The sequence below is a fragment of the Stigmatopora argus genome, chromosome 6, assembly GCF_051989625.1.
Source record: "Stigmatopora argus isolate UIUO_Sarg chromosome 6, RoL_Sarg_1.0, whole genome shotgun sequence".
NCBI lineage: Eukaryota > Metazoa > Chordata > Actinopteri > Syngnathiformes > Syngnathidae > Stigmatopora > Stigmatopora argus.
The window spans coordinates 9,631,399-9,656,839 of record NC_135392.1 but is presented as its reverse complement, the minus strand read 5'-3'; the positions used below and the strand labels follow the sequence as shown (position 1 = coordinate 9,656,839).

At 39.2% G+C, this 25,441-nt stretch overlaps 1 protein-coding gene and 1 non-coding gene across 4 annotated transcripts in view; one reads left to right on the top strand and one right to left on the bottom strand.

Moving 5' to 3' along the window:
• Positions 1-259: 259 nt before the first annotated feature.
• Positions 260-25,441, bottom strand: part of fgd5a (FYVE, RhoGEF and PH domain containing 5a) — a 39,041-nt gene continuing 13,859 nt past the window's right edge. For 2 of the 3 annotated variants that reach the window (XM_077603028.1, XM_077603025.1), the window contains exons 2-21: positions 21,575-24,221; positions 16,673-16,787; positions 16,066-16,124; positions 15,646-15,676; positions 12,615-12,766; positions 12,378-12,534; positions 8,278-8,368; positions 8,128-8,178; positions 7,959-8,017; positions 7,205-7,276; positions 7,030-7,098; positions 4,457-4,540; positions 4,281-4,360; positions 4,062-4,158; positions 3,696-3,833; positions 3,417-3,519; positions 3,197-3,333; positions 2,471-2,599; positions 2,134-2,288; positions 260-1,666 (exon numbers count right to left, since the gene is read on the bottom strand). In XM_077603028.1, coding sequence (XP_077459154.1) covers positions 1,630-1,666; positions 2,134-2,288; positions 2,471-2,599; positions 3,197-3,333; positions 3,417-3,519; positions 3,696-3,833; positions 4,062-4,158; positions 4,281-4,360; positions 4,457-4,540; positions 7,030-7,098; positions 7,205-7,276; positions 7,959-8,017; positions 8,128-8,178; positions 8,278-8,368; positions 12,378-12,534; positions 12,615-12,766; positions 15,646-15,676; positions 16,066-16,124; positions 16,673-16,787; positions 21,575-24,147 — 4,389 coding nt within the window. In that variant the 5' untranslated portion in view covers positions 24,148-24,221 and the 3' untranslated portion in view covers positions 260-1,629. The remainder of the gene's footprint in view (positions 1,667-2,133; positions 2,289-2,470; positions 2,600-3,196; positions 3,334-3,416; positions 3,520-3,695; positions 3,834-4,061; positions 4,159-4,280; positions 4,361-4,456; positions 4,541-7,029; positions 7,099-7,204; positions 7,277-7,958; positions 8,018-8,127; positions 8,179-8,277; positions 8,369-12,377; positions 12,535-12,614; positions 12,767-15,645; positions 15,677-16,065; positions 16,125-16,672; positions 16,788-21,574; positions 24,222-25,441) is intronic. The other variant, XM_077603027.1, reaches the window with a different exon arrangement.
• trnae-cuc (transfer RNA glutamic acid (anticodon CUC)) lies at positions 2,801-2,872 on the top strand. The gene has a single exon. It is a non-coding gene; the product is annotated as a tRNA-Glu (tRNA).

The window sequence follows — 25,441 nt, the reverse complement described above, 5'->3', positions numbered from 1 at the left end:
GCTTCACTCATTTGGACTCCAGTTTTCTTTCTACATTTCCTCTGAGAAAATAAATAGGTCAGATTAAAATATAATGTAAGCAAATGTTTAACAAGAAACCAAATGGGTGCTAAATGAACAACCCTCAGAATATGTTGTTTATTTGTTAATTAATTTATTGACAAAACAAATACAGTCCATTCTTCAAGAATTTCGAAGATTCTGGCTGCTTTTTTTAGAGCATTTCTAAGGCAGGCAGCAAAAATCTGCTTAATGCTGAATTATTAATGGATTATTAAATGGTTTGTCTTAAAACAGACCAGATTGACGTTGTTTTGATTGAAGCTAGATATTGAGAAAATTATAAAAAAAATCTTTAATGTTGAGGTTTATGATAAACCAAGCCAATAGGAAATTATTTGAAAATTTAGCAATCTTTTGCTACTTCTGATTATAGGCTCCATTGACTGTACTATTATGTTTATTTAATGGGACGGACGTAAAATACCCAACGAGTGATGAGGCTCATAGCATCCATCGGCCTGTATATTTTATATTTTAACCCGATACAGAATTTTGCCTGGAGAACATAAATTCCCCAAATGGAAACACAGACTACTCTATAGATTTAGATCAGCCCCTTAATCAAACAAAACAAACCGACCACAGGTGTGAAAGCACCCTAAAAAATGATTCACGTTACAACTTGAAGGGATTGTGCACTCTCAGAATCTTAATATTCGACATCAGCAGTTTTGTCATCAAATTGAAACGAGCAGTAAATGTACAGCTTCAAAATCGCACAATAATATATACACTAGTTACCTAGACTGTGAATGGACATTTTAAAAACACTAAGCAAATAGAATGTATAACAGTGGATTGAAAAGAAGCACACTGTTGGTGTAGGAGTAGTACAGTATTGACTAACATTGTACAACCATTATTCAATATTAGGCACATTAATTATTAAATGAAAATTGCACTGAATGCCAAATGTTTTTTTTAAATTTCAAAAACCTACAAATACAAAAAACGTTCATTATTACAGAACGGTTGTTTGGAATATTACATAAAGGATACTGTATATGTATATTTCACTGTTCACGGTGTATATAAATTTACTTCAAAATTGTAAAATTCCCATTTAATTTTGTAAGCGCTCTCAAATATGATGCATTTAAAACCTTGATTGGCGTGTTCATTTTTCCTTTTTTTTGCAATGACACCTCAGGCTTCAGGTGTATTATGTATGTCTATAAAATGTTCACTATGATATCTACTTGCTGATCACAATCCATAATGCAATAAAACATCATTTTCAAGTAGAAAAATATAGCCCTGTTTAAGAGGTGTTTAGCAGGAAGGAATATTTTTTTATGTCAGTTGTGAATACAATCTAAATGTTAATGTTGTCTTTGCTGTGTTTGAAGATTGGATCCTCATTGAGTTTTGGTTTGTGTGGGAGTTAAATCATAAGCTGAGAAAGATGTTGGACTTTTACTTCCTTACCAAATTTCATTTTAGCTGTTTTTCCGCTCTTGAGATAAGTTGATATATAGTCGATATGGATGAAGGTTCTGTGCCGAGATGATACATATTACGCTCCATTGACTGTCCATTGTCATAATGTCTTAAACTGTGCTGGTGCTATAAAACTGTGGCCTCCTCAATGGCGTTAACCCATCTGGAAAACACACACAAAGAAAGAAAATAAGACTACAAGAACTAGAACTATAAAATAATGCATTATTTTATCATTTTGTGAATGTTGAATTGAAAAAAAAACATGTCACATTCAGACCTTTTTAAAATATGTAAACTTCAATTAAACTAAAAAGAATGTTTTGGAGGAGATGAAAAGAAAATTTGCATCCATTTTATCAATGGCTCTCATAAGGTTGCATTCAATCAATATGAAAAGATGAGGTGAGGACACTGTGCCATATTATCCAAAATGAACAGGGCAGTTTATCCACACATCTCACAGTAATTCACATATTTCATGTGTTCCATTCCTTATATGATAAACAACACACCATGACATGGTGATCTTGCCTCACTAGTCCTGCCAGGTTCTGATTCTTATGAGTCAAAGCGCTTCATTCCTAGTATTAAGTTAAAGGTCATGTCAGGAAGAAGAGTGACACCGACCTGCGTGCTGTGTGATGATCATCAGCCCTGAAGGTGTAGTACAGGGTTTTCTTGTTGTAGAGATGGAACACGTTGCTACTCTCATCTCCCTCGGGCCTCTCAGTCAGTTTGACAGTGAAACCTTGCACAGGTAGACTCTCAGAAGCCACTTTATCCTGAAGGTAGAGCCAAGGAGGTAAATGAAATCAACTTGCAAATTGAATGAGATGACATCTTGTCGACAGAAGTGCAAGGGCCAGAAGAATCCCATAAAAAGTGTACAGAAAAGAAGCTTTTGTGAGTGAGTGCACATGTGCGACTGAGTTGGGCTGGTGTGGGAGACTCTGTGCCCCCTCACCTCATGAGTTGTGAAGGTGTAGAGCACCTTGTCTTTGAGGAGGAACCACAGCCGCTTCCATTTTTTCTTGCTCTTCTTTCGCCGCTGTAACATGCCGCTCATGGTGGAGCCCTCCACCTCAAGAGGCAACTAAAAATGCACAGAGAACGTTTCACTGATATAACTTGATCAGAATATGACAACTGGTAGTCAGTCTTATTTTATTCCCCCAAAAAAGAATTAAGATTGCTGTGCATGTGTTTCTTCAGTGAAGTATAAGGTATCATAACGGCCAGTTGCTCCCCTTGCGGATGCCATGCATAACATTCACCAGAAACATAAGCATGCAACTCCCTGGTGGTCTAGTGGCTAGGATTCGGCGCTCTCACCGCCGCGGCCCGGGTTCGATTCCCGGTCAGGGAAGGATTTGTTTTGAAGTATTCCTCGTTTTCTAATAAATCACCTGCTTGACGCTGAAGCTCACACTCATGAACATTATTCACATGGTGTAATAGCTAGATCAGGGTCCTCAAGGGACGCTGTGGGTGCATGTTTATGTTCCAACTGATCCACCAATGGGGTTTCTGCTCAACCAAGAAGCACCTCATTGCAATCTTGACATACCAGATTTATGGAATGGTTTCCTCTTTGGGGGTTGGAACGAAAGCCCGCACCCACAGCGGCCCGTTGTGGAATAGTTTGCCCACCCATGATTATTTGAGCGTCACGTGCACAAATGTAACACACCTGATTGAGTGACGATGTGCTCTTCCTGCTCCTCCATAAACTCGGAGTCTGTAAGCTATGGAATACCGCGGAGATAGGACGACTGGCCCGATGAGTGGGCGGACTTGTGTTGCCGCATGCCCCTGACACACTGCCGCCTAAAATCCAAAACAATCAATATACATTTCTAATGACAATAGAATTTTAGTAAACCTTTAAAAGCATGTATGTTAAACTTCACCTCTTTTCCGGAGCTCGGAATAGCAATGGTTACACACTTTGGCCACCCTGTCTTTGAGGTACTTGAGTGGATATCGATTCCTTGAACAAGCTCTGCACACTACCTGTAGGATCATAATAATAAAAAAAACATTTCCATAATATATGAATAATCTGGAATCAAATGAATGAACAACTGGAGCAATGCAATAGTCAAAAGCCTGAAAGACAGTTTCGCTACACTCTAGTTTTGCTCCTAGCAAAGAGCCTACTACAGAATTACAATGCTTGTAAGTCTAACCTTGCCACAGGCATTACAGTGGTGCCGTCTAAGAGTGAGGCTGAAGTCAGACGTGCAGTTCATACACATCATCACATGAGCCACGGGGACCAGAACAGGAGCAGCTTCACCCAAGTCCATCCAAAGTTTCTCACGGGCCTGTTAGAGCATGCATTGAATACATAAAAAGACTGGTTAGCAAAACAACATGCATTTAAACGGTCTTGATATAATGATGATTTGCTATGCCTGTGAATAATGAAAAGAATACGTTGTAGACCACCAGGATGTGTGCTTTTCTTTAAATGTTTATTTTAGATCATATCTGCTAGGTTTAACTAAACCACTACTTAAGCATTGATAATATATGTAGTACTTCAGTGTCACCTCATTACAGGGTCCGCCAAATGTACAGAGTCCTGCAGCGTGGTCCGCAATAGCTCGGCTCAATGTATGGAACCAGTCCTCCCGCTCCCCAACCGAGCTGTCAAAGGAAAAACAATGTTCAATGTAAAAATTGAGCAAATGAGTAAATTTGAAACATTTTTTTTGTTAATGCTGATATCTTTTTTTGCCAGCAATTGTTTCGATTTGAGTTTTATTTACCTAGCAGAGAGTGTAATGGTGATGTCAGAAACCTCGATCTTAAGGCAGTTCAGCACGTTGTCAAGAACAGGTTTGCTCACCTGTGTGTGTAGATGTACAGTTGTTAGTTCAGTCAACAAGTTTGTTATCCTATGAAACAAATATTACATTGTGTTACACACAAAAAAAAATCTTACCTTCATTCCAGACAGGGACAGTGTGTTTTTAAGCCTATATTTACCATCTTGCTGTGGGTAGGTATATAGCATTATGTCATTCATCTGATGTTGGATAGAAAGGGAGAGACACATAGTTTGTTTAAAATAAATCATGGTAATGCATTTCCCCATTTTAGAACATTGCAATTCCCCTACATGACCACAAGGTGTTGATAAAACTATAAAGATATTTAAGAAATCATCACAAACCATTGATATTCGTTTTTTTGTGTGCATAACATGCCTGGGAATTACCACATTCATAAAGATTATGAAATAATTAATATTAGATTGATAAAACGGCAGTACGCAACCTGTATGCAGGCTAAGTGCACAGTAAAATAAGGCAATAAAGTTGTTTATTTGCACGGAAAAGTAGAGCATTGTTATTCCCTGAACACACCAAGAGCCCATTGTGTTGTGCATGAGAGGTATTTCATTTCTCCCCCCTCCAAATAAAGAGATGACATAATTGGTCACACCTAATGTGCGTTCTAAACATCCGCTGGGGCCATAAAGACAGCATCCAGGAATTCTCCACCCTGTGCTGGGCTACGGGCCTCCCCTAGCTCTCCCAGAATTCTCAAACTACACTGTCAAGGAGGGTTGGGTGGGACAGGCCACCTTCAACACAGCACAACAACCAAACACGCCAGGGAAAATCTTGCCCTGGCTGATGGCCTTTCAAGAAAAACAATACACGATAACCAACCTGACCTACCTAAGTCTGTGAACTCGGGGCTGCTTGCTCCACCACAGCTATTAAAACTCCCAGTCTATTGTAGTGCTGTCACAGTCATTGATCTTTCATCTTCTTCCTTGGATGCTTTGAGCATTGTTTCATTTGTAAAAATGTGTTCCCTGTTTATAAAGCAACTCATGCACGTCCTTTGGTGGAATCTGTACTGATTTGTTAGCAAATAACCAGCAATACTCCATACTACTGGCCGTGAGTTCTGAAAGTCTAAAGCACTATTCTATTCTAAAATAATATCAAATGTGATCAGTAAGAACCATGAGTTAAAAATGATTTAGAGGAAGCAGCGAAAAAAACCTCTTTCCACATTGGTCAGCAGCAAACTCAGTGTAATAGATCTGGGTGACAACATGAGAGTATATCTCCATGAAATATGAACAAATATGCAGTCTCCTAATGCTAAAATCAGATTTGTGTTACCCAGTCTGAAGTACATAGTAAACATCGCTCTCTCTCTCCCTCTCTCTGCTGAGCTTGGCATGAGAACTAACTAATTACTAACGAAACAATAGAGTGGGCTTCTCTATTTCATATGATGTGTTTGTCTAACACCCCACACCCATCCAAACTCTTCAACCTTCCCCTCCCTGCATTCTACGGGGTGTCTGGCCTTCACTTTGCTGTCAGTCTCCTCCCAATACACAGGAAATCAGCATCCAGTGACCCACACCAAACATCCTGTAAGGAAGCGGGGCTTTGGAAAACAAGTCGGGAGAGGGGAGGAGTTTGACGAGGGAGGCCCCTGCTCGTGGGTGGGGTGCCCAGTGGACATTTTACAACTTTGGCCATGTGCCCTTGCATAGTTGCAGACAGACCTCTGTCTCAAAGTTCCCCATATTTTTGTGGCTCATGTTAGTTTTGCCTACAACAGGTGCTCTTCACTAAGAGGTCAAAAATGTCTTGCACAACACAACCTATTTTTAAGTGAGCACACATTCTGGCTTTACAGAACAGAGAGACAGTTAGTTTTGGTTGACATTGTCAATGGGCAAAATATTGTAGTGATTATATTTAGAAGATGGGAAATATTAAAAACATTTCACATTGATAGTTCAAAAGGGAATTATCCCCCTGTTGAAGAATAATAATACATATAGGTACTTTAAAATGCCTACAATATATATTATGATCGGACAGTGAAGGTTTACCTAAAGATGTGGAAGTCAGTGGGAATCTGTTTTTTGGTAAACTGTACCCTATAAAAACCCCATGTTGTACTAAGAAATATATGACAATGAGTATACAGCTTGGCACCAAATGATAAATGTCGATTTTGAGTGAATGGATTTTTTTTCAATTTGTTGACCATACATTTGCCATTTATTTTGGTTTACTTTAGTGCCTATAATAAATAAACAAACAACTCATTTGTTCTGAACAACACATTGCATGAGTGAATTTAGGACTAGATGGGGGGTTTAGAAGAAAATTTCAGTTTAACCAATTTGACCTCACTTGGCCTGATCACATCTCACTAATTAACACATTAAATCTAGTTAAAATCTTGTGTGTAGTTGCCAAGCAACCTCCAACAAAAGATGCATTGCACGCTGTCAGGAAATAGTCATGGGCAAAAAGATAGATTGCTATAAAACTGCAAATTGTCTTTTTACACAACTGAGTGAGGTGTTAATTAGTGAGCTTTGAGTACATGCAGGCTGCTCTTGTATAGCCTCAAAGCTCAACAAAGTTCCTAGATAATTAACCTTAGTATTTAGATAATTGAGTGGTGGCAAATGGCAAATGGTTAAACACAAGATTTTTTTTAGATCTTGGAATAAAGGTAAGGAGTTACCAAAAAAAGGTGTCTGGGCTGTCTGCTTTTTCTCGAAACCTTCATGAGTGTTCCCTCTTTAACAAACATCTGTCAACAGAATACACAATAGACACACAACCGTTTTAGTAATAATGTGCTTTTAAGGTGATCTTGTGATAAACATGCACAGCCCTCATAACAAGCTTGTGCTCACCCTGCCAGCCTTCACGAGGTCCTTCTTGCCTTTCATGCTGTATTCTATGTGGACCATACGCAGCAAGTTCTCCTGGGATTGAGCAAAGAGATTTTGTGTGACTATTAAAGGAGGAGAAGTAGAATGAAACTGCCCTTGTTTGTTTATGAATGAAAGAGAGGGAGGCGGAAAGAGTTGTGATAGGGAAGACTAGATAGGGGGGGTGCAGAGATAGAGGGTACTTGTATGTACCCTGCACTGTCAGCCCATCTGTGTGTGAATGTCAGTGCAGTAGGATAAGGAGAGACGAAGAACAACGTGCGCCGCGCCGCAATCTTGACAGCGAGAAACCCCTGAGACACAACATTCTGAATTATCGCCATAAAGATTCATGAGGGAGGCTGTAGATCTTGTTCAATTTAACAAAGCTCCCCTTTGTCAAGATACACCTGAGACTTTTGCATCAGCTCTACAAGAAATAAATGAATTTTCCTAACCGACACAGAGGTATCTTTGATGTGTTTATCCTTTGTGCTGTGTTTCTAGTCCATAAAATTAATTTATATCTAAGAAATTAAAGATTTTTTGGGGTGATGCTCAAACAAATAGGTTACTAAACATTTTGGACTTTTTGTAATGACAATTCGTTATGGTTGGATTTTTAAGTTAAATGAACTTCCTAGGTTTTTTTTTTATCAGTGTGAACATTAATATACTATATTTCAGAAATTATTACAAAAAGAATGATAACCAACTTTATTCCAAGGGATCTTACCCCTTGTTTAAGATTGTCATTGGCCTGGTCCGCCACCTCTGATACAATCACCAAGGCAGCTGAAATAGAAACAGAAAAGAGAAAGAAATGAATCACTATAAATTAAGCACATCAGCAAGTGGTGAATTACAACTTTATATTGTCTATATCATAATATCACAGCTTTTACCTTGTGTGTCCTCATATTCTTTAGAATCAGGTGAAAGGTTGTTGAGGTAATCTGGATGTAGTCAACAAGAACATGACATATTTTCAAAACTTTTACTGGGACCCCAATGGTCCTATTATCTTGAAGCTTATTTCATAGATACACAGTTACCTGTGAGCAACATGCGATATTGCAGAACTCTCACTAAGATCTGCAGCAGTTGGTGCTTCAGTGGTACTTCAGCAGCCTCTGGACTTTTCCTCTGCAAGATTTAAAAAACAAATTAATCAAAGCATCTTTTTCCTTTTTTTTTTCTTGTTGAGCATTGTTGAACAGTAGAAAGTGCTACTAATATAGAACACAACAACCATTTTAGGAAGAATGCAACATCAAAAAGTGTTGATTTGTCAGCAGCCTCATTTGTCTCATGACTGCTGTTGAGGTGCCCTAAAGTGAGGCACAAACCTGCCCATCTCAACTCTGAAGCACGGTGACCATTTACCAGACAATTAGTCTAGATTCATAGGGACTTGGACTCGAGTCACAAATTTGATGACTTGGACACATACTTGACTCGCTTATACAGCCTACTAGTCTGGTTTGCACAAGTGTCTTTTTTGTAAGATTTGGCTTGGCTGAATTATATCTTGTGAGGGTAGTTTTTTATTATATTTTACATGTGGGAGAACAGGGTTGGTTGTCTCGAGGGTTGGCTGCCTGTCACGCTTGCTATGTATGTTTTCTAGTTATGACAGTTTTACCATAGAAAGGTATTGCGACAAAGACAGATTTGATTCACTTTCTCTAGCTAGCCAACTTTTCACCAAAAACATGACTTGCTGCTGGTTGTTACAATTTGAATGGGAATCATTATCACATCCACACCATGTTTTTTAGATGTGAAAGGAAACCACAGTACCCAGGAGAAACCCACAAATGCATGTGGCAGACATGCAAATTCCACACAGAAAGGCCGGTCGGTGCCTGGGATTGAACTCTATGTCTGAGAACTATGAGAAGACAATTCCCTTAACCTTTCCCCTGTTAAACATTGGGTTGATCGGGTTTTGTTGGTTTTTTTCCTCTATGTGACCTGTCCTTGTGATTGCCCATTGAGTTCACCTGTCATTCATCTCTCATGTGACCCAGGTGTTTCTGATTGTCCCATCAACCCATGTCTGTCTATTTAACCCCTGTGTGTTTATCCTTTGTATGTCCACAAAAGCATATAGGTTAGTCAACCTGTCCAATATGGTGTGCGGCAAGGTCAGGAGGCAATTGTGCTGCTTAAGGTGACCTTCCATTCCGCAAGACAAGAAAACTGAAGAAAAAAAATCCCATTCTTCCCTGATGATTCATTTGGTAGGACAAAGAGGGTAGAGAATCGAGAGAGTATTGGAAAATCAATCAGTGTAATTGTTTCTGACAGGTATTTACACCCTAAGGGGGAGAGCATGCACACACCCACATTTTATATATGTCATCTCCGTGGGGAAAAAAAGACATTTCTGAATGTTTTATTTTTCATCCATTTTTTTCCTGACCACGACAGTAGGAGAACAGCAATTGCAATTCTGGATTAGAAAACTGAATTGTTACCCCACTTTCCACTAGAGCATCTGCTCTCCTCATCGTGTCGCATGTAAATTTTCATCCAATTGACACTTCTTCAGAGAAATTAGTTTGCTGATGCGTGCCAGAGATGATAATTAGCATTTGGCTTGTTCAGGCTAGTGATCAAGAGATGGAGAAGAATGATGCTTCATGCTGCGATGCAGACCCACAGACATCCGCGCAAACAAGCGCAGCCAAACTAACATACCTTTTCAAGCCTCTTTCACAGCCAGCTGATTTTCTGTCTCCACACACAAAACTGATCTAATTGGGGAGTTGTAAAGGAGTGTGCTCCTATAATGACTTTTTGTCCGCCTCATTGCCCAGCTACCATGAGTAGCGAGGGATTCACTCCGATGCTCATTTTCCTCTCTCACTCTTCTTCCACCTGCTGCACAGCTCCCTCTTGCCACCTTGACCTTCTTACGCATGACAAAACAAGCCAACTTTGCAGAAACCTAGTTGTGCACTGGCCTGGCCACTTAGAAATAGATTCATAAAAGCAGCTTCACGAAATCCATTACATTTGTGTCACCCTGTGGTGGCCAATGTTTATAGATGGTGCAGCAAACAAGGAACTAGCTGTGGAGAGGATGCTCTAATCCTGTAAGGGCTAACTCTGATCTGATCGGGGTCTAGAGGCTACTTCATCACTGTCACCACATCCACAATGAAATTACTAACACTTCTATTCCCGGGCTCTGCTTCACAATCAGGGTTTGTCTAGTAGATTTAAAAAGAAGCGGGCAACAAGAAGTTAAACAATCTATGAAAATAATATATAATTGAATAAAGCCGTGTTTTTGGGGTTATCCAGTATATGTGGTTCCCCACGTTGCTCTCCCTCGGTGCTACTTTTCTTTCATTATGGAAGGCTCACATCTCCATGCTAGTCCCAAGGCGGTGCTTGACACAACACAACATCTATCACTTGCTTTCACAAAATACATTAGGCCCACAAAAGGATGCAAAATAAACACATCGTTTATTTACAATGTAGGTTATTCTATATGCAAAATGCAAATGTACTGGCAAGTATGCTGTAAAACATGCCTCCGGGTAAGTCCTCTTTTTCAAACAAATCATCTCTCACTGCCATGAAAATGAACTGGCCTTTGATAAGGTAATGTCTTTTCATGCGTTCACCTTTCTCTCTATCACTTCATTTACTGCAGGTGACAGTTAGTCGAACTCAAGTTTATGAAGCTTAAATGAAGAGGTTAATTAGCCTCAACTTTTATGGAGGTTATCAAAAGACATGGTCTAAGCTGATATAGACCAAGTGTGGAAAATGTTCTTTTTCCAAGGATAAGTGCCAACTAAAATACTTTACAGATTATAACATATACTTAGGTGTGACTTTTCACACTAGCTACCGCGCGAAGGCGTCTTCGAGTCTGGTGCAATTTTTCAAAAGTAATACTGAAGACATTAATGTATTCCGTAGTTTAATTTTATTTTTATTACTACAATGTATTGTTGTTATTAATAATCTCCCAAAATATGATTAATATGTTTTTTTCATTCCTCTTCATTGTGCATTTGGCAGGTGCAGTGAAAAGTCAGGTGCGACTTATACTCCGAAAAAAACATTACATACTGTATTCCAGATTTTAGGTGTTCATTTCATCCGTCTGTTTGTGTGGATTACTTTAGATCGCCTTGCATCAAGGAGGTACAAACTTGTTTTTTTTCTTCCTTTGGAAAGGGGCAGCTGCTGCTAAATATTCATGAGTGGAAACAGTTGGTGCATTGTCCACTTTCTTTCCAAACTAGAAATACTTGGAACCACTGAGTCAACAAACATCCAGCAAATCAAAGTATGTGAAGGTACTGATGTGAACAGTCGAATGCAGTTTGCTCTGTCTAAATAGTGACTCTATTCTGCAGACAGCTGTACAGCTGCATGGAAATGAGATTCTAATGTGGTTATCTTACCATCTCACTATCTTAATATTCTGTCTTTTTAATAAATGTTGCCAATGTTTTTTTATTAACACCGCTGTGCACGTTTGCTTTTCATTTTTGCTGAAGAAAGACTAAATAGGGAATATACATTGAATAGAAGAGCCAATAAAAGTGGCAAGCAGATTTACCAATTATAACCTTTTTTGTCTGATTCTTTACAAGAGACAACAAATGGATTACTGAAAAGATAAAGAAACTGAGTGAGAAAGAGAAAACGTCAGTCCCATTGAAAGGTGCACACAAAAGAGACATTTAAGGTCAACTCTGTTGGAAGCGCACAAAGAATGATATCATCAGAATGACTGAACAAAGCAATTTCACTTGACCAATATGAACATTTGGTATGCTTTAACAAATGCAGTGAAGAATTTGGTTAGAACATATGCAGCCTTACAATTAAAGGTTCTGGGTTTGAATGACGGCTCAGATTTGTTTTTTTCTTGTGAATTTTGCTTCTTCCCGTTTAGTTTCATCCGACATTAAAACATGCGTTTGAGGCTAAGTGAAGACTCCACATTGCCTATGTGAATGTGAATGACTCTCCGTCTAATTAATTTTCCCTTTCCTCTGCCTCTCACCCAACCTATGAGAAGAGATAGGCTGCAGTCTACCAAGGCTCCAAGAGGTTTTGCAATGTCATATAAATAGATAAACTATTACAATTAAGTATATTAAATTAGGTAACAAACCTCAAATTCCTTAACTGTGCTAGCAAAGGTTGGATTGACCTTGCAGCTCTCCTCCAAAAGAGCCATGCTGCGATCATACTCAGAGATGAAGGTATCAAACACCTTGAAGTCGTCACGATGTGACAAGAGCACGTCCACCATTCTCTGGCCTTCCTCCCTATGCATGAGATGACATTGGAATCTGTTTAAAAAAAACTGTGTATTAAGTCCCATGGTCATGTTTATGGTACTGTGTACCAGTGATCGATGCGCTCCTGCAGCTCAGTGAGGATTTGGCTGTGGAAAGTTAAGACCTGAGGAAGAACACCCAAGATCTCCTCCAATCTCTGATCCTCCACTACCGGATCCCCGTCCTCGTCCACAGCCTCAGCCACTGCTGGCCTGAAGTCCTTCAAAATACAAAAATGAACTGTATAAGGTGATGAAGATAAAGTTGATAAGATAGGATAGGATAGAGGAAAGGGGGGAGTATGGGGGGAAGGGGGAGAACGCGAGACGTTAATATGTACATGCACTGACCCTAAACACTTGGAAAACTTGATGTATAAATAAATCATGTATATAAAAATATTTTTGTCAGTCCAATTATGATGAAATTGTATACACCTAGTACACAACCAGATTTAATAAAAATAATGGTAACCTGTTATTCTGTTGAAAAAAGGAACTCAAAAACATACGTATATTATAATTATTATTTTTTAATAGTTGTGAAAATAGTGCTCCACTTTGACTAAGGTTATTAAAGATGTAGTGTTTTTATTAACATTGAAACTTTTTTTTAATAACAGCAGCTTCTTTCATACTGAATTTAGATTTTACTTTGCAGGTGTAACTAATGCCAGTGAATGTTGAAGTATGAGGGTGGAATAGGAAGGAAAATAGGAGGAAGGTCAGGTCTTCCTAAACTTCCTTCCTGCTGCCCTTCCTCCAATTTGGGCTCTGTCCAGGCATTCAGGAAAGGAGGAACTGTCTGCAAAGACACACTACCAGGTGTTGCATAATGGCCTTGATGCCACAGTATTGTTTTGCATTCAGAGAGGAATCTACTATACATTCAGCATCTCCGTAGAAAAGAACAGAAAGTTCCATTATGTGTTGGAATTCAAGTGAATTAACAGGCAAGTTTCTCTTCCACAAAGGAATTAGACACAATCAGTAAAGAGATTCAAATTGAAAACAATTCTATAAGAGAAAAAAGATGGTGTCTGACAATCTAACTTCATCCAATTATTTGTCTTAGCAACAGGCTTTGTGTAAGACCATCAATTTGGACAGAAGTTTTGTATAATGTCCAGACATAAAGATGTCCCAGCTGGCTGTAAGATAATGCGCTGCCACTTGGTGCTATAAGCCGTTCGTCTTGCACGATTGAACTCGTTCACGTTAGCATTCATCACATCTGCCAGAGACAAGATCAGCTACATAGGCTAGGAGCCCTGGATGATTGTCTCCTAGTTTTACACATACTGACACATGTTGTGTGACTGACTATATCCCCAATTTGATTTTAAGAAGATTGTCACACTTGGCTGCCAAATAATTCTTCCAGAGGTCACCGGTATCAATTAAAAACAAATGAATAAGCCTCAAATGTTGAAGCTGTTGTGTGAAAAGTCCTTTAAAAGAGGAGCACGGCTTCCCTTCCTTTACGGAGACAAGGTCTGGAAATTCTTTGTGCTCTTGTTATTCCTTATCAGACAATGGAACAATAGCTCATATGAGTCTCAAGCTCACTCCCCCAAAAAACAAGCATGTTGAGCCACTGCTTGGCTTCCAAGCTCAATGACTTCATTTTATGCATGGTACTTGTTTGTATCCAACTATTTTAACAGTACATGCTAAAGAGGACCACGATTTAAAGTTCTAGACAAATATTGCTTCAGTAGCCCTCTCATTTCCTTTTGTAAATGTAGAAATGATAATCAGTTTATGGTACTGGAGTACTTTTTATTCATCGGGAGAATATCTGAATATATGCGTCTGGAATTTGAATAAAGTAAAAGCGTGGCTTTTAGTCTTTCCCGTGCAGCCTTGAGGTCATTAGTGGCTTCTCTTGTATAATATTTGCATTTGTAAAATTGAATGTCATCACATTCCATGCTAATATATATATATATATATATATATATATATATATATATATATATATATATATATATATATATATATATATATATATATATATATATATATATATATATATATATATATATATATATATATATATATATATATCTTGCTACAATACAAGCATGCATGAGCATCGGGTGACCTTGTTCAAGATTAGAAGGTGCAGCTGAGTGATAGTCTCCTCTGAGTTCACTGTCAACTTGACAGATCTTTACTCGTAGCCATGAATAAAAAATCATATACACCTTTTTATAAAGCATTTTTGGTTAATTCGTTACAATAGCTACCTATACGGCAAAATATTTTTGTAGGAGAAACACAGTCATGCTTAAACATGACTGTGATGCATGGCACCTTGAAGTCATTGCCAAGCATTGTTATGCAAAATAGTCAAACTAATACTATATTTGAGTGTACACTTTATGAAACTGTTAAAAAAAGAACCTCATAATTGTTAGGTGGCTGGCAATTGCTGATAAGCATGATCATTTAATTGCTCAACAAGAATTCTGACAATTTTGTGCAACTGATTGCTCATTACAGAATCCTGAAGTGTTTAATACATGAAATTTACTCATTATATGGATACAATTATCGAGACTATAAAGCCATTAATCAATCAGGAATCATGAGGCTAAGGAAGACCACATTTTCCTCCATTCATCTATTCGTCTACACCATTGGCTCTTTTTAGGGTTTCTAGAACCTTGCAAAAAATATTAAGCATGCGCTCGAACAGATTGTGGACTAAAATTTAAGGTACTTAATTCATGTTAAAAGTATTTGGGACCATTTTGCTCATTTTTATCCTCTTTTTTCGTGACATGGCCAGTTGCCCAAATACTTTTATCCATATAGTATATCACGTAAGGACAATATCGGCGGGCGCTGTAAATACACTGCAAAATTTTACAACTGACCACACCAGAGCACAATATGTTAACTTTGTCAAGACCAGGAAATAGATCTCACTGCAACAACATTGATAAACTTTAACAGAGCTTACAGCAGGGGGAGAAGAGGCAGACAGAGGCTTGGGAGCAGACTTGCATGATAAAATGTTATCAGCGTTTTTCTTTTTTTTTCTTCTTTTTTTTTCTTTTAAGAAAATGGAATAGGAGGAGAAGGTTTTTACCTCTTGAAGGTACTTGAGGGCACTGACATGTCTGAAAAAGACCCAAATAAAACAGAAATAAGAACTCTTGTAGAAATGAAAGTTTATGTGAATTTTGAGAGTGGTTGGTGATAAAGAATAAAGAATAAAGCCACCAGTACTGGATATATGCTTGACAATGTGTTACAAATACGTAAATAACACAAGACACATTTTTGTAGAACAGAGTGCTGTTTTGCAACGTGCACAAATTGAAGCAATGTTAATCTCATTACAAGATCTATACATTATGTATGATGAAACCACATTAGAGCGTTAGTTAAGTGGAAAGCAGAGTGAGGATGAAACAGTTCCTCTGAATGCAGCTTGCTAGTTTATCTCACACATGGGTGACATTACAACAAGCAAAATATGGTGTAATGACACCATGGCGATACTCACAGTCTTTCTGAATCGACAAGCTCCTTCGCAACGTAGAACGCTCGAGAACGGCCGTCAGTCTGTATGAGAGTGGTGAGAGATGAATGAGTAATGCTAATGTTTAAAGAATATATACTGCTCTGAAGCATTAACAGCAGTGACGATACAACAACAAAATCCACATTAAAAAAGTATATATATAATTTTTAGCTCTGCTGTCAGAAAAAGATTGATTATTTCATTAAAAAGGAGCATAGGCATCAGGGCCCTTTTAAAGGTGGCACTTTAAAATACGAATGCATTATGTATGAGTGTGCAGTACCAGGGACAGCAATGCAGCTATTTAATCTAATTTTATATAATCAAAAGGGCTCAACACATCACATTGAAACCATTTGAAGGGTTACTGCCAAGTCTAATATACTTTATCTATATTATGTTTTCCAACGAGGGGGAATTTCCAAAACAATTTCTCATAGATTAAGACACATTTCAATTAAATGTAATAATTTATTATGAAAGCCCGTCTATAAGGTCATCTTCCACTGTCAACAGCTGAAGATAGCATAATGCATTTGTAGGAATTAGAGAGCTAAATCAAATAAGCGTATTATTTCCCACAACATACTTGTCGATCATAGCCTTGCTCCATAGATCCTTCTTCCTCTTCTGAGGTACGACCATGGTCCTCCTCAGTTGACCCAGCAGAGACTGAGCTCAGGGGGAAAGGCTCAGTGTAGGCACTGTACGATCAGGGAACAACCAAAGCACAACATACAAACATTTAAATGGGAATTGAGAGTGAAATTAATCTTGTTTGTACCTTCCTTCCATATTCTAAAAAATGCATGTCAAGTTACTTAAATAGGACTCTAAAACAACAAGTGTAATTGTGTGTACTAATGGTTGTATTTTGTATGTGCCCTGCCATTAGCAGGTGACTCGCCAAGGTGTTGTACACCTGTGGCTTGAAGTCCACTGGGAGCGGCGCCCTCACACCTGCCACCCTAGTGAGGATAAGTGGCATCCAAGACGGATAATGGATAGCGTCTCTAAGCATTTTCACTCCTCACATGCAGCACAGTGCCACACTATAATCTCCTTCCCAATTCATCACTTTAGCGATGACACACTTGTGTTTGTACAGTGATAATCCTTCAGCGTAGTTGAGCAGGGCTCTAGGGGTCTCACTGTAGGTCAGTTCTCTTATAATCCCTCTAATGCTACCTAGGGTAATTATTAAGGTTGTCTGAACCATTAAAATCCATTTAGTGTGTTTGATCAAATTCCCCTAACAAGGTTGATGATTGGAAGATGATCTAAAACCAGCAATAAGAGGGCTGACCACAGCAGAATTATTACATATAAACATTTACCGCATCATTTGATATGGCCGCAAGCGCTTTCACAAAGATAATGATCTTCCATCTCCAAAAATGTCTGGGCCGCATAAATCAACAGTACAGTCTGTTTAATTGCTGTGATTGCAGTGCTGTAAAACTGCAGTCCATCATACAGAGACCTCTTTCTAATAATTAAGCCGCATGAGAGAGAAGATGTTGGTATTATTTTCTCATTTATTACAAATTTGTGGTCTCATAATGAATAGAAAATGCGGTCTTTTAAAGCTCCACTGTGTATGTCACAAAATATTTCGTACTTGAGCACATTTTAATTAATTATTCCAACACAAAGAGGCACACACTCCATTGGGTGGTCTACTGTTGGCGGTGAATCCCAATATAGACAAAACAGTTTGATCTCCAGGGTGATGTTGAGTTTCTGAAGGAATTTCTTTAAATAAATACATCTCTATTCCAAAGGTCCTTCACTGCCATTCATTCATTCATTCGTTTTCCACACCGCTTAACCTTGACAGGGTTGTGGGATATCCCAGCTGACTTGGGGCGAAAGTCGGACTACACCTGGTCACTAGTCTGTCATGAGGCACATACAGAGACAGACAACCATTCGCACTCACGAGTTGGAATCCATCCCACACTGAATGAACCACTAAACTATCAGGTGGCTTTCTTCACTTACGTTAGTTAACAAGTTAAAGTCAGTAATGCTCACAGACTGTAGGAGAAAGACCAACTGGCAAGCATCATGTGAACAGAAAAAAAAGACTGAAAAAATGGTTGACGGTGCAATAAAAAGAATGAATTCAAACCTCCTCTCACATGTTGTAATTATTCCTACAGCTAAAACAATGCATAGATGGGACACAATATGTTAAATAATTCCAAAGAAATATTATGGAAACACTATTATGTTGCCAGATTGTCTTTTATGAAATCTACTGTGTACAAATTTAGAGGCCAAATTCACTTTCTTTAAAAAATAGACCTACATTCAAATGACTTTATTTGATTATGCCTGCAATATACGAGTCAGAAGAATTTAAATATATATTAAATGCAATCACAACCCCCATACACTCACACACACATGCACACACACACACACATACACACACTTTTAATGGCACTATTACAGAAAATAGGCCCAGCAAGAATAGGTGTTTCTGCTGTTGTAGAAAACACGAGCAAAACTGATGGGGGAATTGTGAGAATTGAATGGTTCAGTTTTATATTGCTAGTTTGTTTTTCCGACGATAATGTCTTGCCTGTGGCGGTTGTGTTTTTAATGTGATATTGTATGCTGTTCTAATAATACAGTGCCCTGACTTCTTGTCATGCTACCTGTAATATACTTTGAGTGCCGCGAAGGTGGAAAGGCGCTGTACAACTACAAGTCCATTTACCATGACAGGTAACAGCTTGTAATAAATCCACATCATGCAGCAAAAAAGGACTACATGCTGTGTGCAATATTGTAACTTTGCAGTTTGCAACCTGTCCTCATGGGCCTCCTCCAAGCAAATATGTCACAAAAGAAGGCTTCCATAAAAAGCAGCACTTGAAAAGCAGACATGGCATTATTGGAATACTCCAAGCACCTTCGGTCCACCACCATGGTGACTCCCTTCTTCCACACATTCACGCAATTTGTCATTTATGTCTCCCTCTCCTTGTCTCCTGTCCAACCCTTGTCCTGCATTTCCTGTAAACAGCCTTTAGGCTAGACATTTCCTCCCCGGGGATGACCTGGCAATGACCTAAGAATGCCTGGCACCGGGCCTGGTGAGCCAGCGACACACCTCGTCCACCACCGCACCATAAAGCCACCACCCAGTACAACAATACTCATAAGGGAACTCCTTCATCTCATATCACTATGGCCGCCATGGTCGGGATTTGCACAGAAAAGGTTTTAACCCATAATATTAATTATGAAATTAACACTGCATGAGGGTGCAACAGCACATTTTCTTAAAGTGAAAATGACTAAAACTGACATCCGGGGACAATGAATGGTTTCAATATTGAATATGAGCACAAATAACACGCTTTCTTTGCCAAACTGTTGTTTACTGCTCATATTTTGCCACACTGCTAATTGGCAAGCGAAGAGTGCTTTCTTAGCGAGTGTGCCATCTTTGACAAAGTACACCCACATTCTACACATGCACACAAACACACACACACACACACACACACACACACACACACACACACACACTTGCTGAATAATTCCTTGGCTTGGACTGGGTTGCGCCATTACTCATTAGTAAGTTTGAACTTGAAAAATTGAAATGAATGTGACTATTTAAATAGCCTGATACAGTCAGAGCAATGTTGTACAACATGCAGCTCTGTCACCATATTGTAAATTCTTTTCTACCAAGTGCCAGTGTGGTGGTGAGATTAAAGTTTAGAATAAAACATACCCACAAAAACTGTGGCTGTATGCTCAAAAATATGTGCTGAACCTTTCCATTCAAATAAACATTAACCAGCCCCTCTAGACACACTAAAGTGTGTCTCAAGCAACACAAGGCTCTCGAGGGAAAATGTGTTGAAGTGAAGAGGATAGTACTAGAGTACTGGATTTTGCATTATGGTGAGTGCTGCATGTGACCTTATCAATTCAGAATGCGCCACAACGATAACATCCCCTAGAGAAAAGGAGCAAACACAAAAGTATATGTGAATATCGTAAAAGTAAAACACGTAGATATACTATGTAAATTTTAAGGTGTATATGATTGAATGGTGTGCTTGTGTGTTCCCTTAGGCAGAAATGGCCATAATCTTGAAGCCTGGAACAATAGGCTGAGTTGGGAAAATAAGCACTAAGCATTTAATTAATTTCTTACTTATGATTAACCATCCCAACTTCAATGAGAGAAATTTCTGAAAACCGTCTATTCCTCTAGAAGTGCACTTTAAGAGACACTTCATTGCAGAAGAAAGGGAACAAATGTATTGGACATAAAAATTGGCAACTCCCACCAAACACTCCAGTATGATCTTCATGTATTTTAGGTAGTGCTCTACAATGAAATGTATTTTTGACCACACATACATCATCAAGCACTACTATTTTATTAAGAATGGGAAAGATTGTGGCTTCATCACAACTAGAGCTTGCGGTCATGCTGAGGTAATTTGACACTGTCTGACCGCAGTGATTCTTCACTCCATCACCCACTGCCGTAAGCCAGTGGTCCCCCAAGGGTGCAATGAATGAGCGCCATGCATGATGGTGGTACTTTAATAAAAGCATTTCTAAACTTAACCATAAGTGCTGGGTACAAGAGAGCAATTAGAGGCAAACTACTCATTGTACCTTCTTTCCTTTTTGCCTCAACTATTCTTGTTTTGTCACACCCACCCATGCTTCATCTATTAGCACAGCATATAGTCCTCTTCTTTTTTCCTTTCTTGTGCGGAATATGCTCTTGTACAGCCAATACTCTTCCCTGGCTCCCCTCCCCCTGACTTTTAATTGCACCTAATCATGACTTTATCTCCTGTGAATAATCTTTGCTTAGCGAGCTATTGCTTATATGTTTTATCATTGAGGCGGATACACCCGAAGTGACCTCTAAAACATTAGCTAAATCCCCCCCCAAGGGCTATCCCACAAACCAGCTGGGTGCTCATCTCTCATTTAACAGACTCTTACAGGAGCTAGATTTAACTCAGCTTTGTGCAGGATACTTTAAGAATACAAAACACATTATTACGCTATAAAAGGGTCAAAAGTGCAATTTAAACGATTCTTACAATACTACACAACGGGTAAGCACTGACTATTGATTTGAAAAGATCCATCCTGATAAATGCCTTCTAACATGATGCACCGGCATAGGTAAATTACACGCAGCACGGTTTTATCACCAAGAAAAAAAAACAGAGGGCAAAGTTTAACTGTTATCATCAGTGTTTTTCTATTCATTCTACGTTAATGGAAATGGGTTTATATCCCAAATTAAAAGATTTACAGAGGTCTAAGGATTTTTCATAGTAAATCAGTTTACAGACTGTGAGCATAACAAATAGATATAACAACAATCCACATATCTTATGTTAGCAAGATGTACTCCCTGGCGCTATAACGATGAGGTAATAGTACAGTATTTTTAGTGAAAACACTTGAAATGGACTAAGAAATTACATACCTTTCAGGGTCTGCTTTCAAAGGTTTGCTGTCTATGCCGGGGAAACTATTCATGTCAACATATCCATCATTCTCATTGCAGGGGACTGTCATGCGATTTGGATCTTCAAAAAACTCTGTAACAGTGTGCGATCTGGCGGGTCTGCCTGGAATTTGGATGTTCTCATAGTCAGAACTCATAGCAGGAATATTTTCATAGTCAGAAGTGTCTGCACTCGGGAAGGAGATTGAGCGGGGTTTGGTTAAAGGCAATGGCATTGCAGAGCGATGAGACCGTTCTTCAAAAGACTCAACTCTGGAAACCCCTCTGCCATAAGCTTTGAGGGTACCTTTCCTTCTCTGAGGATCTTTGTATAGGACAAAAGTTGATGGCACGTCTGAAGAACACTGCTGGGGATTTACCATATGAGGAGAGCTTGAGGTACTTCTTCGGTCAAGATCAATGACCCTTGCGGGGCCATGATGACTGGACTCGGAAGAAGACCGAGAAGAACGAACAGAACCATCACTGAAACCTTTTGAGTCTGTCTTCCTCTTGAACTTGAGAGCTAGAAAACGTTTAAAGGAAATTTTCTTCTTCTTGAATTTGTCATCAGGATCGTGCTGGATCAAGACGGACGGGGAGCTTTTAGTTACTGGTCTCTTTGTGATATACGCTAATTCAAAGGGTGGTGGTATGTCCGCTAGAGAGGTTGGGGTAGAAACACCACTGGATGACTGGTGGCTACGTTGAGAGAAACTTCCAGAAGATGTCATAACACATGGAAGAGAAAGAGTGTCATCTTTTCTCTTGATCTTAATGTCGTCATTCAAAGCTTGATCAGCCAAGGACAATTCGGGACTCCCTGCAGAACGGGAGTACAAAAGGAAGCGGCGAGATTTTGTAGATGGGACTAGGGAGGTGTCCTTAGCTGTTTGAGACTGGATAATTGGCTCACTGTTCTGATCCAAGGACACTGTGTAGTAGTCATGCGTTTGATATTCCGTGCCTGTCTCTTCGGGCACAGTCTCTGGAACATAACCTGGAACTTTTCCAGAATAAGAGCGAGAACGTGTCACAATTGTTTTCCTATCTAGGTTCAAAAAGTTCTCCCCTTCAGAGTCGAAGCCAGCCTCCTCATAAATATGTTCGTCACTGTCTGAGTCAGTGTCCTCATCAAAAGGCACAATATGACAATCAAGTTCCTCGATGTCTTCTTCAAACGCCTCTGTGGTGTGGGCAAATACAACCCTATTGGTTAGCTCTGGTGTGCGACACAGGTCTAGGTCTTTTGGCACAGTGATGTTGCATAACCTAAGGCGAGGCTGGCAGCTTTTTCTTTGACTGAGGAGAGCCTGCTCTCGTTGAGCTGTTCTCTCTTTCACAGTTTTTCCTTTAACTTGTTTCTTTTCTGTCTCTTCCTCTTCATCGTCATCACCTATTTCCACATAATCTTCTGAAGAGACACATTCTAACTGGTCAAAGTCATCGGCTTTTGGACAGGAAGAATCATCAATGTCTGCGTACTCATCTGCTGACTCGGTGTCTTTTGCTTTTTTGTAGTGCTGATCCCAGTGTTCCTCAACCTCTGCTTGATCTGTGCATGCTTGCTTATCTTCGAGTTTGTCTACGTCATCTGATGAGACATAGAAAGGCTCAGGGGTTGAAGCCAGTGGTGCTTGGTGATCATTAGACTGATTTTCATCAGTTTCATCCTCCCCCCACTCTGGGTCAGCAGTACAGTTTTCGTTTGGTGGAACAGATTCAATGACAGAATACGGGCCAAACACATCTTCCGTGCTGGAGGTGAAACGAAAGCAACCAGACACATCTTTAGTGGCCCGTTCTGGTTGCCATACTTCAGCCTCTCCACTTTCAGGTCGATCACAAGACTCACATGTGTCACTGGTTTCATCTGTTGGGCCAATCACATCATAAGGATACTCCTCGGTGACCGTTGGCAGTGTGCGGAATCCAAATACAAATCTTCCAATCTCCAGCTCATTGTTATCTGAGGGTAAGTTGAATTCAACACAGGTTGTCTCGCCCATACTCAGTGAATACATTTGATCAAATGTTTGTTCATTTAGGTAATTGTCATTTTTTTCATTCAACACTTGTTTATTCCTTTCCTCTGACTCACTATTTATATCTTCCTCATTTTCATTTGTGGGAGACATGAGAACAAATCCATCTTTGTTTTGGTTCTCATCAGGTTGATTTGAGTCATTGTCAGGATCCTCATTGTCAGGGGTATCTTCAATCAAACCATTATTTGCTGTAGCTGTGTCTTCAGCGCCAATGCTCTCAATATCATCATCCTTATCCTTATTTAATATTTCCACACGGTGCGTTTTGACCTCTACTTCTGTTACATCTTTGACCTCCTTGTCTGTTTCAGTTTTTAACTCATTTTCCTGGTTCGAATCAGTGTTCTTACTAGGATTTGTTTCCCCATTAGAGTGCCACAGGTCTCCATTAGTGAGGCTCTGTGTGGAGCATTGCTCGTCCTGTGTTACGAATGCATAGAAAGATTTGGGCTTGGGGGCGACAGGAGGTTTTGACCCATCCACTGTAGGACAAGGCCTTGGCATCAGCTTGGACTGCACTTTGATGGTTAAATGACTTCGGACCTTTGGTCGAGGGTTTTGTAGCGGGTTTTGGAAATCTGCAAAAAGAATAAAGATAATGTCAAAAGAAATCCTGCGTAGAAATTGAAGCCTTTTTATAATTATGGCACACAAACATAAATAGGCTTGTTTCCCTAGAGTGTAAAGGGAAAGACCCGTGTCCTGTCCAGTAGTCAGTGACATGCAAGGTACTACTGGGAAGATTATCAGCAGGAAAACCCACAGAGCCAAAGCGTACTTGGAGGAGAAACAATAACATCTCCCTGTCTGGGAAATAACACATACCTATTAGGGATCACAAGCAATGGTAGCTTGTCAGGTTTCAAACTCCACAAAGATAATATGTAGAGTACAGTATAGGAATGTACTAAAAATACATAGGTGCTAGCTGTGTTCATCACTGAAGTTTAGAAGCATCATGAAACACCCATTCCTAACAAATTGTGCACACCCCTTGCAGCTTCCTGTTATTGAGCACCTGCCGTGACGCACATCCTATTAAAAACTATCTTTGCGTATTCGTGTTTTTGTGAATTACTGAATGTCTTATTTTAGGCACATTTTTATTTATTAAAAATAGAGACAAAACAGTAGTTTTTGTCTGCATTTTTTTTTAGTAAGTCCACACAGGATGTCCATGGGAAGGACATTAGCAAACCCAGTCACTAAGAACGTCTAAGAGTACACATTTTCACTACACAAATGGACTTCCTTCTCGTCATTCTTTCACTGAAAGCACATAAACACACACACACGCACACACGCACACACATACACTTTTGCTGAAAAGGCTCTTTGAGTGTCAAAGAACAATAAAACAAAAGAAAAACGAGTGTCCAAGGCTGACAAAGCATCCAACTGCAAACAACAGGATATGAATTATGCAACCAGAATTCAAGAAAAGCAAATGTTTGAAAATCAAAAGGAGTGAAAGATGGAAAGGCTGTGGTAAATCCAAACACAGGATATTATTTCAGCCAATGTCCACACAAAATCTTACTTGTGCATACATAAAAAATACTAACATATTCAAGATTTTGGGAAAGCTTACAATAAAAAAAATCCTAAAGTATTGCTTGTGAAAAAAATAATATCAGCATTAATTTCACAGTTAACTTGCAGATGACCATGTGTGAACAAATTACGGCTGTTATGCACCTAAGTCCAAGTGACCTAAATTTGTGCATTTACTGATACTGAGTCCAGGTTCAAAATTTTGGCAATAGACTGAAGTGGAAAAAAAGCCAATTGAACTGTA